The sequence below is a fragment of the Phaenicophaeus curvirostris genome, chromosome 4 (assembly GCF_032191515.1).
Source record: "Phaenicophaeus curvirostris isolate KB17595 chromosome 4, BPBGC_Pcur_1.0, whole genome shotgun sequence".
Taxonomy (NCBI): domain Eukaryota; kingdom Metazoa; phylum Chordata; class Aves; order Cuculiformes; family Cuculidae; genus Phaenicophaeus; species Phaenicophaeus curvirostris.
The window spans coordinates 6,080,301-6,094,086 of record NC_091395.1 but is presented as its reverse complement, the minus strand read 5'-3'; the positions used below and the strand labels follow the sequence as shown (position 1 = coordinate 6,094,086).

Here is a 13,786-nt window from a genome sequence, read left to right as displayed (position 1 = left end):
AGGTAGAAGAGAGAGACTTGTATAACTTAGTCTTTTCCTTACTGGAAAGCATATCTAGCACAGCTAAAATTCAAGTAGCTCATACATTCAGGCGGGTAAGCTGCTTGACATGTAAAACAAATCAGATTTGTATTGGGTGATTGCACAAGGTGATTACAAGGTGGAGGGTTAAAGCTACACCCCAGGAAATAAACTGCTCTTGGTATTTAGTGACCACATACTGTGAGGACAGCATTCACCTCCCCTGGCTTTCAGGTGAGTCAGCTACTCACCGCTCATCTTCTATCAATATAAGGAGAAGGGTGGAATGACTCACACCCAAAGGGTCTCATTCAAGTAGTAAAACTTAATTTGAGACTGAAGTTCAACTACACCCTTGACTTGTAGACACATAAAGCCACAAAGGTACCCCTTTAAGGTGACATATACAGAGAAAAATCCGCTACCTAGTGAGGCTTCCAGGCACCACGGTCCTAAGCCATTGCCTCTGCCACGAATTTTAGCCTTTTCTTCTCACTTGCCCAATTTAGTCACCATTTTAACAGATCCCATGAATCCTATTCATCTCATTATTATATTCTTGATTTTGAAAGCCTCTTCCCTGAAACCACACTTTGGAAATTACACTTGGAAAGTTTGACTGTATGTGATTTTTAGTAATTATTCCAGCACTTAGCAACAACTCTTTGAGGAGCACGCCTATTCCCAGGATCCATCATCTTTTTTACTGGGATCAATAGTTAGCTGCTTCAGGAGAAGAAACTGCTGACATCTTTCGTTGTTCTCTTTGTAACAGGATGCCATAGGTCAGCAGATGAAGGCAAAGGAGGAACAGCTGCTTGAAACTGGGTCAGTTAATAAATATTTCTTCTATATGTTTCTATACAAATCTCATAACAGCAGGCTTTTTCTGTTGTTACTGTCATTGCTTCTAGAATACCAAGTGGTTTCTTACAACTGAAGAGATGAACAGCTCCCCAAAACTGCATAATTGTGTATAGGTCATTCTGCCAATAGAAAAAGGGGGCTTCTGTGAAACAGGAATTGGTAAGTTTAATGTATTTAAGCAAATAAGAAAGCTAAGCAAATCTTTCAGCTTGAATTATACCTGTTACATGGAATTGCTTATATCCCACATACACTCCAAGTAGAATCCAGTGCAGAGAGGGAAAAATCAGAAAAAGAATATTCTGCAGGCTGCAATTCGACATTATCCTTTGGTGAAAGACCTGAACACCTTTAAGCTCAAGTCAAAGGTTCCAGAGACAAATTTTTCATATCTGTTTCACACCTGTTCCACATCTTACCACATGCAACTATCATCATGGTGACTTCCCTTATTTTCATCTTTCATCACTTAGGATTTTATGTTGAGTACAAACCTTTCATGTCAACATATTAAAAATGAGATAGAGTATTTTCAGAAAGCACCCTTGGCGAACTCGCTTGTGTGCTTTTCATTCACTTTGGCGAGCTGAAAAACAATTCCAGTAGGTCAACAGCCAAGAGAGACACTTTAATTTCCCAGAAGGCAAAAAATAAAGTTATTTTTCCTGTGCTGCAACTCACTCCAGGTCTAAGAATTAAGGCTGAAAAGCAGGTATTAACTACCTTTGGCAAAGTCCAAATTCATCACACACTTTTAGCACTCTCATCTGGACCCGAACACAATTTTGCTGTTCCTGACCCACCTCTTCATAGATTCAGAAAATAAAAGCATCTACACACAAATACAAAAGCAGCACTAGCATTACAAAACAAATTAGCATACTTAAATCAGGCACATTTACAAAACCAGCCCATAACTGCATACACAATGGTTTGGCTTAAAGGCTTATTGTGGCAAATAATTTAGTCTAGAAGCTATGTCATTAAGCACAAGAGTCTTTATATGACTGTTCAAACTATACCGTATTGAATAGCAGATCTGTATATATTGGTATAATGAAGTTACTGTATCTGCTGTCAATGCTAACCCTCTGTTTTGATATTACAATTAATCACCAGCTTACTCTGGTGTTAGGAAAATATTTCATAGAGAGAAGTTCTCATGGAGTTCTTATATTGCAGAGTTGCAACTGTAGAGCATGATCCTTTGCACGCTGGATTTATCTCCCAAGTGCTGCAGCACGATTAGTGTTGGAAACAATTCCATAACTTTTCTGTCTGAATTACTTAAGTAGCATTGCTGAACTTCACTGAACAGCTGCATGACAAAAATATGTTTTCAATGTTTTGATGTAATTTAGTAAGAAATGTGATAACGCTAAGCGAGCATTTAGAGGAGTTTAGAAGTACACACAAACAAAAAATTTAACCAAAAAAGAATAGACTCAGCTTACCTACTAACAGCCAAACAACATTGGAGTCATGTTCTGTTAGGAAGTCTTCCAACTGCGTGATACTTGGGACAAAACTATCATTTTTTCTTTGATCCATTGCTAAAGTGGTTTTGCACCCGTACCTATAGAACTGAAAGCAAAAAAAACCCAAAAAACCAAGATTAGCAACAAGCACAGAACAGTTTAGAGAAAATTGAGCATGTACCACATTAAATAACGTTGTCTGTTTCACACAAACGTGAATTTACTTGTTTTATTCCTTCAATAACATCTTCATGATTCTTAGTTACCCTCTGTTCTACCCCAGAGCTCCAGAAATACTTCCACTCATCTCTGCTGATAAAAACAAGTCTTCAAGCACATGCCTCTATAAAACAGATTATGATGGACAGAACGCCAAAATATGCTCTCCAAACTGAGCACCCTGAATGCCCCAATACAGCACATAATAGCAAATAAATTTACTGAAGTGTTGTACCATAGCAGTAAGTCAAAAGGAGACTGAACAAGTAAAAAAATCAGTCTATAACAAGACTTCTAACATTCAAAAAGGGTGTACAAGACTGAAGTCTCTGCCACCACAGAAGAAAAGGCTGAAGCAGACACTTGCAGAACCTATGGAAAATTCCCATAATCTTCTCATCCACTGTGTCTATTAATTCTTTTGCTTTAGGATGGATTTGCACCATCCTATAAAAGTGACTACACAGTCCTTCTGTTACAGACAGTGCAAAACCAGTCCTTCTGATCTCTCACATTTATTCAAGCCACCCATAAATCAACTTGCAACTGGGTTATATTAATTAAGTGTGATTAACAGGGAGTAGTTCAACTCGGTAACATCTGTAATTACACAGCACTGTTTTACTGGTATTAGTCTCATTTGAAGTTTTCTCTCTTGGATGTTATCTCTCCAGCCTTCTTAGAGGAACACAAGCATTAATTCTGCCCTTTCTTTTAACACCTTCCAGCTCCTGGCAGCCTGTCCTCCTGCCAGTATCCAGCCCTCAAAAAAATGAGGGTTTCCTTTCTTTATGAAGCCTCTGACACTCTCCATCACGAGGTCTAGATCGTAAAACTAAGCAATGATGGCAAGACCTCAAATTTTGAGCTGCGTAACACCTTTACAATAGTCCATATTTTGAAGTGTTAGCAATAAAATGAACAATTTATGCAGTTTCTCCTGTAATATCCATGCTATCTGCCACTATTGTAACTTGAAAAGGTAGAATGAGAAACTGAAAAAACCCTGCCTTTAATGCACTTGTTTCTCCCCCTACATTTGAGTAAATACAGACCATTGAACTAGAAGCTTATCTTTTGAACTAAAACAGAATCATAGAATCATAGAATAACCAGGTTGGAAGAGACCCACCAGATCATCAAGTCCAATCATTCCTATCAGAGACCCAAGAACAAATGCTAATGATTTGTTCCCTGTCTTTTGTGTAATAAGGAATAGAATTGGAAGGAAAGAAAAGGAAAGTAATACAAAGAAACAAACATCAACAAAAAAGCCAACACCAGAACACTTGACATTCCTTCCAGTGGTGGTGATAAAGCAGCTACTGACTTAGGTCCCCTACAAAGAGAAATAACGAGCACAACATACACTTTACAAAAAGAATCCCTTGTTTTAGAAGGGCCACTACAATGGCAAATTAAATCCCATAATGGCACTGTGATTTGCTTTAAGACATTCACAGTACCTTAATAAAAAACCCACATGTCAACTTATATTATGAAGCAGATGATGCCTCTGCAGGCAGCTTCTAAAAGCCTATAACCCATCAATGACAGGGTCCCTTTCTTACCAAGGGGCAACAGGGTCACTCTTTCATGATCAAGACCACCATGGAAGTGCTGGTGAGGATTGCCTGTTACCTTAATGAACACCCCTACAATTTATTCTCCCACTGTTACATGGTAGCAAGGCAGAACATGAAATATCATTAAGTTTTGAAGAGGACTGTGGCAAGAGAACTCAGAGACTGTTAAGTCGTGGGCTCCTGACAGTTACTTATTTAAATAAGGACCATGTTCACCATTTTTTGTTACTACTATCTGTAACCATAAAGAAGTTTTCTGGAATACATTCGCAATGCAAATAAACACAGGAATCCCCCACCAGTCATCGTGTGTCAATACAACATTTTGGAGCTCCACAGCTCATCCTTTAACTCCCTGTCCCGCTGAAAGGCATCTTTCACCCTTGATCGAGTCACCTGAAGAAGAGGATGATGACAATGAACGCATAACCACTTCAAAACAGGCGGCAGCAACACCTTCACTGGAGGTGGGCTCTCAGCGTGTGCCTCAGAAGCAGGTGTTTAATCCCTTTGGATTATGAAGTAATTTTGACCATATGAATTAGTGTAATAGAAAGGGGATACATGCAGAGACTTAAGTAGTACACATGGCTTACAATGTCCTTGTGCATTTATGAAGCAAGGAGGATGGAGAGGCGGGATCTGGATCATCGTGATTGTTAAAAGGAAGAGCTGCAGCCTTCCCAGGACAGACATGAGCTATTTCCAGTATTTCTTTCTGTTGACAGTCCTGCTTCTATCTGCTCTGCATACTGTACCCATAGATTTAAATCATGCACACGTCTCAGCTGCCTGCACTCATCCAACCTTCATGACATTTATTCCTACAGAAAAAATACCTTACAATAAGACAACGCGTTAACTGTTGCACTCTCCAGGAACAGCGATCCGTAGGTTGCTGAGCCCAGAATTTACATTCATATTGCTACTCTGCTCGTCTGAACTAAAGCGTACCTGACAAATCTCCTGATACGGCTCTTGGAAGGAAGACATCTAAGTCTGAGTGGGAAACTGACTCTTACTGAGCTTGCTAATACGAGAAAAAAAAAACACACCAAAGAGGAAGAAAAACCCCAAACTTCATGTTTACCCCTCTGTAGTTTGGTACAGTATTTTCTCTCAGTCTCTATTGTTTTATGATGATGAACTCAGTTAACACACCACAACATAGTCCAAGCAACAAGTGTTTGGATTTATTTGCCTGCCTTCCTGCCTTCTTTTTTTTTTTTTTTAACCACATCTTTACAATTCAGTTTGTCACCTGTGGCTCACATTTTCTATGTATTAACATGGTATGAGGTAAATTAATCTGCTTTCTTCTGGAAGGGCAACAGGAGAAGAGGAGGGCTCCACGGCACTGAGCTGATGGAATCCCTATCCTCACGTTTATCTTCCCAACAGTCCTTTAAGAGTCTATGTGGTCTTCTTTGAGCAAATGAGGTAGCTGAGGCAAGGAGAGATGTAGGCCAAATTGTTTATTTATGATGCCCAAACTGAAACACTTGGGACCTGTTCTTCAGGTCGTGCATGTTTAGAGCACTTAACATGTTCAAGGCAGACAGCAGACTGGCTGGAAGATGTGAGGGTTCAATATTGCCGAAGATTCGCTTTCCCTGGTCAGACAGGCTTTCTTTATAGCAGAAACACACACTTCACAGACTCTTAAAAATGATTTTTAATCACTACTGTCACATATTAATCCATTTATCTCAGTAGTAAGAAGATGCAAGTGGTGTTATAATCCAGGGAGGATGCTCTTCATTTCCAGCCTGCTTCTAGTTTTCCAAACTTGAATTGATTTTCACAGAAAATATTCTATTTCTAAAAAGCCAAATACTCAAAAGCAGCCGCTGCAAATCTTTGTAAACACATTTCAATCACATCAAATAGGTAAACTAGTTTTAACCTCAGCCTGACACATTAACGCTTATCACGGAGAATAAACCTCTGTTAGAGTGAAGTCATTAAAAATTTACAGCACACATGCATATATGAAAGAGCTCACAATAAAACCCCCACAAGCCCAGTCACCAGGCTCTCGGTCATCAGAGCTCAGTTGCTTGGTAGAGAAAGTTCATCCTAGGGAGCAACAACCCACCTGTAAAAGGTCTGTCCTGTTCCTACAGCTGAGGAAGAAGGCAACAGGTATTTTATTCAGCACCCAAGAGCGTTAGGGCAACAAGAGTCTTGGGCCACATAAGGAAAGGAGAAAGAAATGTCTGCTTATCACATCCTCTATAACACATCTTTTCTGGCAGACCTGGTAGATACAGCTAATAAAACTGGTATCCAAATGTGGGGAAAAACCTCACGTTTCATGACAATGAGAAGAAACATATCTATATAGTTACACTGTAGGGAAAGGATGGACGCTGCTTATCTCCTCATAATGACTAGAATTCACGTGGGGAATAAACCAGGAGTTTAAATTTAACAGACACGTTTCCTCAGACCTTCACAGAAAACAAGGGCTTATCAAGCAGATGTTAATTGATGTTATTAGAGGTTAACTACCATTCTGAGGACACTAAACTCCCAACTTCTACAGCAATTACAAGACAATTACACCCAAACCGAGGCATTAAACAACAGGAGGTAAATACCACTAGTCTAAATAAATGAACGCAGATTATACGCCTGGATGCTTCACATCACCAGTAAAGGAACCATACCCACAGCAGTTCCTTAGAGAAAAGGAAAGAAATGGTGGGTTTGCATCCTACCCACTCCATCACTTTCTTCTAAGAGGTCCCCACCAACAGCTGCTGCAAAATCAGAGCTTAGGACAAATAAATGGTATTAGAAAGGAGTCTCACAAATGTAAACACAACTTGACTGAACTTTCCTCCAAAGGTACGGTGACACTGTCAGCACATCAGGCACATCTCACAAAACAAAAAGCAGCCAACCTTGGCATCTTTCCCAAAACACTCCAGCTAGGTCAGAAGACTTCAAACCCATCCCAACAACGTTTAGGAAGCTCAGCTGCTCTTTAATCAACAAACAAGGGAAAGAGGAAGGAAGACAAGGAAAGTTGTTCTCAGAAAACACAAAAAACAAGCTAAGTGAGAGCACCCATGCAGCAATTCTGCCATCTGACATGTTGCATTGGCTTCATATCTTATACCCAACTAAAGGTTAGCAGTTCTCTTTTCTTAAAAATGAACTAGGATATAGGCCTATTTTCATCCCCCTCTGCTTCTGTTTGAAGTAACAACAGCTGTAAACTATAAACAAACTGAACTACTTCTTTAATTATACTAACAAAATCTTGCTACGACCTCCGGTGCAAACAGCTGAACTAAAAACAAAGCAGAAGAGAGAGCAACACCTCATTAAACCGGTGTGTGGACAGCGTTAGTTAAACGTAATTTGCACCACAGTAGCTTACATTAGAAAATAACAAATTTACTTAAAAATTAATTTAATCAAAATTTTATATTCAAAGGAACTCTAAGATATAAGGATCATTCTTACAGTAGCCTACCTGATAAGATTTATTCTACCTAGCAGAGAAATAGAAACCATTAGAGAAGCATCTACAAAAAAATAAAAAAGCATCTAACACCCTTCCGAGAGCAGTGAGAAAAAGAACAGAAGAAAAAAACCTAATATCTACTGATACAGCCTCCAAAACAGATGAAGTGAAATATTTAATATTGAAGAAATCAAAGACAAACTCCTGCTATGGCAACCAACACTCAGTACTTCTTGCATCGCTCAGCCGCCAGCCTAGGAACACCCAACTGCACTTTGGATGACTTCTCATTTGAATTTTATTTTTAAAAACGATATTACTTAACCTGGCCGCCCAGACCTCTTCAGGGGGGAGGGTTGGCTTCCTGCTTCCATTGCCAGCTTGTGATGTTACAGAATAAAAAAAAAGACAAACTCAAAAAAACCCCAAACCACAGAACCTGAAGGCTCATAACAGTAGAAATAAATAAGAAGTTCCCTTATGCAAACTCCTCTGTTTAGGGAAAAAAAAAAAATTCAAACTATTCCTTCTTGGAGCTGGTCTCAACAGCAACACAAGGACATTTTTTTTCCTCTCCTTTTAATTTTACTTGGAACCACAACATTGTAGCACCGAAATACTCCATGAAACCGAGTCTTCCATGCCTCCCATATTTTCTCCAGGAGTACTTCCTCTATACCTCCCTTCTGACACATCACCATAATTTAGTGAAAGGGGGAAATCCACCATAAAACAAACTAAAAATTGTTCTTGTGGCTACGTATACCATCATCCTTAAGCAAACTACATGTAGGTCTTCATCAGCACCTGTGCCAGCCTGCAGTCAACCCAAGGATTTCAGCACAGCAACAAGTGCTACAAGAAGTTATACAGAAAGATAGGAAGTTATACAGGAGAAGGCAGTATCTCTGGACACCTCTGTAAACACAGCGTAACTCTCCCTGCTGCTAACAAAGAGCAGTAAACTCTTGCCTGTCTCCCACAGTACAAAATTATGCAAAAGGACAATTACCAAAGAGCAACTGATGCATATTCCACGTGCCAGAGTTATCTAACAGCGTGCCCAAACGGGATGAGTTACATCAGCGTGCCCAACACGAGGGTGAGTGCCCTCCCTCGAGAAGTCCCAGATGGGCACATACTTCCACCCAACCAACCCAATTCATCATGAGCAAAATCTACTCCTGCACCAACCATGAACACTGTCAAACTGTGCAAATTCAAGCCGTGATCCTAATCAAGCATCCCTAAACATCCATTTAGAGCCAACAGCCTAATCAGACCTTAAATAATGTTTTTACCAACTACAGTTTGAATAACCTATTAACATACTTATTTGAACAAGAGGATTGCTCCCTCCTACATTCCAGTTGCTCTTCTCAACTGCCAAAATTCCCAGCCCAATTGTTTATCTAGTCATTTCATTTTGCATATTAAAACTGGAACACCACCTGCACAGCTACAAAAAATAAGACATAAAAGTAGAATTAACCGATTAAATTAAAAAACAGAAGAAGTCCCACAGCAACAAGCGTGGTCCTTCTCATACCAAACCAGATAAAATTACATACAAGATACATCTGTTGCACTAAACCATCAACTTTGGAAGCTTTCACAAGTTTAGGGAAGGCTGCTGTGGAAATGTGTCTGAAGATGGGAAACAAATCCAGACACAGGTGATGATGGGGATATCAGCTACACTCTGATCTTCAAAATACACCTCCACCATACGAACATGCTAAAGCGTGTTATATTGACAAATCACACCAATTTTTTTTCATTGAAATATGAACCTCAAGCACATTATCATTACAGACACTTCTCCCTCTACTCCTGTGACACCCTACATGAAGCACTGCTTCCAGTTCCAGAATCCCCAATATAAGAAGGATGTGAAACTGTTGGAATGGGACCAGAGAAGGGCAAAAAGATAATCCGAGGGCTGGAGCACCTCTGTTATGAGGGCAAGCTGAGAGAGTTGGGGTTGCTCAGCCTGGAGAAGGCTGTGGGGAGACCTTAGAGCAACTTCCAGCTCATGAAGGGGCTACGGGAAAGCTGTCGAGGGAGTGATAGGACAAAGGAGAATGGCTTTAAACTAGAAAGGGGAAGATTTAGATTAGACATTATGAAGGAATTCTTCACTGTGAGGGTGGTGAAGCACTGGCACAGATTGCCCAGGGAAGCTATGGATGCCCCCTCCCTGGAGATGTTCTATAAGATTTAGAGATGTCAAAAGCAGGTGTATTTTGTGTTAAATAGGTTTGGGGGTTTTAAACCCTTCAAGGCCTCTTCCACCACCCACAAGGAGAAGAAGCAAAACTTTCCTGGCCATAACGTCCTACAAGTTACTCCTGCCTACAAGTCTTACAAGGAGCAGCTGAGGAACCTAGCTTGGAGAAAAGGAGGCTGAAGGGCGACCTTCACCTTCCCTGGAGGTGTTTAAGGCACGGGTGGACGATGTGCTAAGGGGCAGGGTTAGTGTTTGATAGGAATGGTTGGACTCGATGATCCAGTGGGTCTCTTCCAACCTGGTTATTCTATGATTCTATGATTATCACTCTCTAAAACTGCCTGAAAGGAGGTCGTGGAGAAGTGGGTGCAGGTGTCTTCTCTCAAGTCATAGGTGATAAGACAAGAGGGAATGGCCTCAAGTTGTACCAGGGGAGGTTCAGATTGGACGTTAGGAAACATTTCTTCACTGAAAGGGTTATCAAGCACTGTCAGAGGCTGCCCAGGGAGGTGGTTGAGTGCCCATCCCTGAAGGTGTCTACAAGGCAAGTAGACGAGGCGCTTAGGGATATGATTTAGCAGTGGACAGGTATGGTTGGACTTGATGGTCTCAAAGGCCTTTTCTAACCTAAGAATTCCATGATCCTACGATCCAAACACACCTAAACTCACCTCACACCTTTCCTGATGGCCCTGACCTACAAAAAAAGAGGCGCAAAAGGGGAAACCCACCGCACCCGTGGAAGCAGAGAGGCTCGTTCTGTCTCCGCTCCCACGGGAAGCGGCAGGGGAGGAACCGGGGACGCCGGCACTGGCCCCAGGACGCGGCGTCGCGGGGGAGGCAGCGGCCCCGGAGCACGGGTGGGCTCGGCAGCCGCTTCCTCACGGAGGCGGCGCGGCCCGAGGGGCCCAGGGACAGCGGCGGGGCCGAGCCCCACCCCACGGCGGCCCCGCACCGGACCGAGAACGGTGGGAACGACAAACCCGGCCCCCGGGGCCGCCCCCTCCTCTCTACTTACGCCATCGCCGACCGCGGCGGCTCCACCACGGACCCGGAAGCGGCGGGGGCTCTCGCGCACCTCTCGCCGCCCCGCCCACGGCGCCGCCACAGCCAATCCCGGGGGCGCGCCAAGCCGGCGCGGCCAATGGGAAGGGCGGGAGCGCTCAGGAGGGGGCGGGGCGGAAAGGCGGAGCGCGGCCAATCGCGGGGCGCCGCCGGGTGCGGCCAATGGGAAGGGAGGGAGCTCCCTGAGAGGGGCGGGGCGAAGGGCGGAGCGCGGCCAATCGCAAGAGGCGGAGCCTCTCCCGCCCTTGCACGGCGCGTGCGCCTGGGAGGGGCGGGGGCGCAACAGCTGGCGGGGCGGGAAGCCAGATGTGCAGGGGGCCGGAGGAGGGAGGGTCTGTAGAGGATCAGTCTGTCCAGGCTCCAGTTCTGGAGCACCTGCCGGGTGACAGAATTAATTCTGTAGTCCCTTCCGTAGTAGCACTTCTGTTAACTTCTAATTTCATGGAATCACCAGGTTGGAAGAGACCCACCGGATCATGGAGTCCAACCATTCTTATCAAACACTAACCCATGCCCCTCAGCACCTCGTCCACCCGTGCCTTAAACCCCTCCAGGGAAGGTGACTCAACCCCCTCCCTGGGCAGCCTGTTCCAGTGCCCAGTGACCCTTTCTGTGAAGAATTTTTTCCTAATGTCCAGCCTAAACCTCCCCTGGCGGAGCTTGAGGCCATTCCTTCTTGTCCTGTCCCCCGTCACTTGGGAGAAGAGGCCAGCTCCCTCCTCTCTACAACCTCCTTTCAGGTAGTTATAGAGAGCAATGAGGTCACCCCTCAGCCTCCTCTTCTCCAGGCTAAACACCCCCAGCTCTCTCAGCCGCTCCTCATAAGGCCTGTTCTCCAGCCCCCTCACCAGCTTTGTTGCTCTTCTCTGGACTCGCTCCAGAGCCTCAACATCTTCCTTGTGGTGAGGGGCCCAGAACTGAACACAGGATTCGAGGAGCGGTCTCACCAGTGCCGAGTCCAGAGGGAGAAGAACCTCCCTGGACCTGCTGGTCACGCCGTTTCTGGTACAAGCCATGATGCCATTGGCCTTCTTGGCCACCTGGGCCACTGCTGGCTCATGTTCAGTCGGCTGAACATCAGCATTTTGGGGTGCTGGTGGGTGAGAAGCTCAACGTGAGCCATCGATGTGCACTTGCAGCCCAGAAAGCCAACCGTGTCCTAGGCTGCCTCAACAAGTGTGGCCAGCAGGTCAATGGAGGGGATTCTCCCCCTCTGCTCTGCTCTCGTGAGACCTCGCCTGGAGCCCTGCGTGCTGCTCTGGAGTCCTCAGCACAAGCCATGGACCTGTTAGAGCAGGTCTGGAGGAGGGTCACGGGATGGTCAGAGGGCTGGAGCACCTCCCATGCGAGGACAGGCTGAGAGAGTTGGGCTTGTTCAGCCTGGAGAAGAGAAAGCTCCAGGGAGACCTTAAAGCAGCTTCCAGCACTGAGAGAGGGTCCAGGAGAGCTGGGAAGGGGCTGTTTGTCAGGGAGCGCAGGGACAGGACAAGGGGGAATGGTTTTAAGCTGAAAGAAGGTAGAATGAGACAAGATCTTGGGAAGAAATCTTTTCTTGTGGTGGTGGTGAAGCCCTGGGCCAGGTTGCCCAGGGAAGTTGTGGCTGCCCCATCCCTGGAAGTGTTCAGGGCCACTGGCCTCAGGCTTCCAACCAGACTCCACACGACCGATAACAACCCTCTGAGCTCTGCTATCCATCCAGTTCTCAATCCACCTCACTCATCTAACCCATACTTATCATGCTTACCTACGAGGATGTTGTGGGAGACAGTATCAAGCCTTGCTGAAATCTTTGTGTTTATCCTGAACATGCACCTGCGCAGAAAGATGGGAGTGTCTGTACCTCTCTACCATCTATGGCTCCATGGATTTTACTGAGCCGAAGTGGAACCAAGCCTGACTTAGCAGAGGGCTCGTGGCTCATCTCTACAAGCCACTTAGTTTAACCTCCTGCCCCATGTTGGCTGAAACGGACAGCATGGCTTTCCCTGCAAAGCTAACTTTCAACCAGATTGGAAAACAGCAAGCTTAGGGACATGGTTTAGTGGTGGATTGGGCAGTGCTGGATTGGGGTTGGACTCGGTGGTCTCAGAGATCTTTTCCAACCTAGATGATTGTATGATCCCACTCACTGTACGAGGCCACAGGTGCCCCTGGGCGCCTGCCAAAAGCTCCTAACCTGGCACAGGAAGGCACCGCAGGATCATCCCTCAAGCAGCTTCGTGATCTTGCACCACCACAAACCAGAGGTGAACCCTCACCCAGGCTGTGCCTCGGCATCCTGAGCAGCAGGGCTGGGCAGAGCCAAGCTTGGAACAGCTTCAGGAATCCTCCACCCAGCAGATGAACTACCATCAAAGCAAGTGTTATCTAACAAGGTTTGTCCTTAGTGTTTTTTTATTACATTCTCACTGTACTAAGCATAGTAAGAAAAATATTGTTTAAGTACTTCTGGTTTTCATAGTGAAGCCCCTCATTCCACCTAATTCCCTGTTATTGCCAACGCCGTGCGCTCCAGGGATGCTCTGACCTGCTGCGCCTAGGGGATGGATGCTCAGGGTCTCAGGAGGCTCTTCCAAATGTTTTTATCCACATGGTGCCTGAAGGCTTTAATGAGGACCATGCAAGTAAGTCACATGTAGATAATTTTAGCTCGGAACTAGCCGTAGAGCTTGGAGAAGGTGTGCCTTTGCCTGGTGCAAGAGATGGAAAGAAAAACTTTAATGCTGATACAGCCTGGCTAGAAAAATGAATTATGGAGGTAACACAAGGAAAAATATTTACCCCTCTCTGACTTTGAAACCATTTGTTTCATAAAGGGTGCTAGTATTGACCTTCTCTGTAA

At 44.4% G+C, this 13,786-nt stretch overlaps 1 protein-coding gene across 9 annotated transcripts in view; it reads right to left on the bottom strand.

Annotated features, from left to right (window-relative positions):
* BLTP1 (bridge-like lipid transfer protein family member 1) overlaps positions 1 to 10,969 on the bottom strand; it is a 121,645-nt gene extending 110,676 nt beyond the window's left edge. For 6 of the 9 annotated variants that reach the window (XM_069855169.1, XM_069855170.1, XM_069855173.1 and 3 more), the window contains exons 1-2: positions 10,898 to 10,969; positions 2,343 to 2,472 (exon numbers count right to left, since the gene is read on the bottom strand). In XM_069855169.1, coding sequence (XP_069711270.1) covers positions 2,343 to 2,439 — 97 coding nt within the window. In that variant the 5' untranslated portion in view covers positions 2,440 to 2,472; positions 10,898 to 10,969. The remainder of the gene's footprint in view (positions 1 to 2,342; positions 2,473 to 10,897) is intronic. The other 3 variants (XM_069855174.1, XM_069855175.1, XM_069855177.1) reach the window with 1 other exon arrangement.
* Positions 10,970 to 13,786: the final 2,817 nt, after the last annotated feature.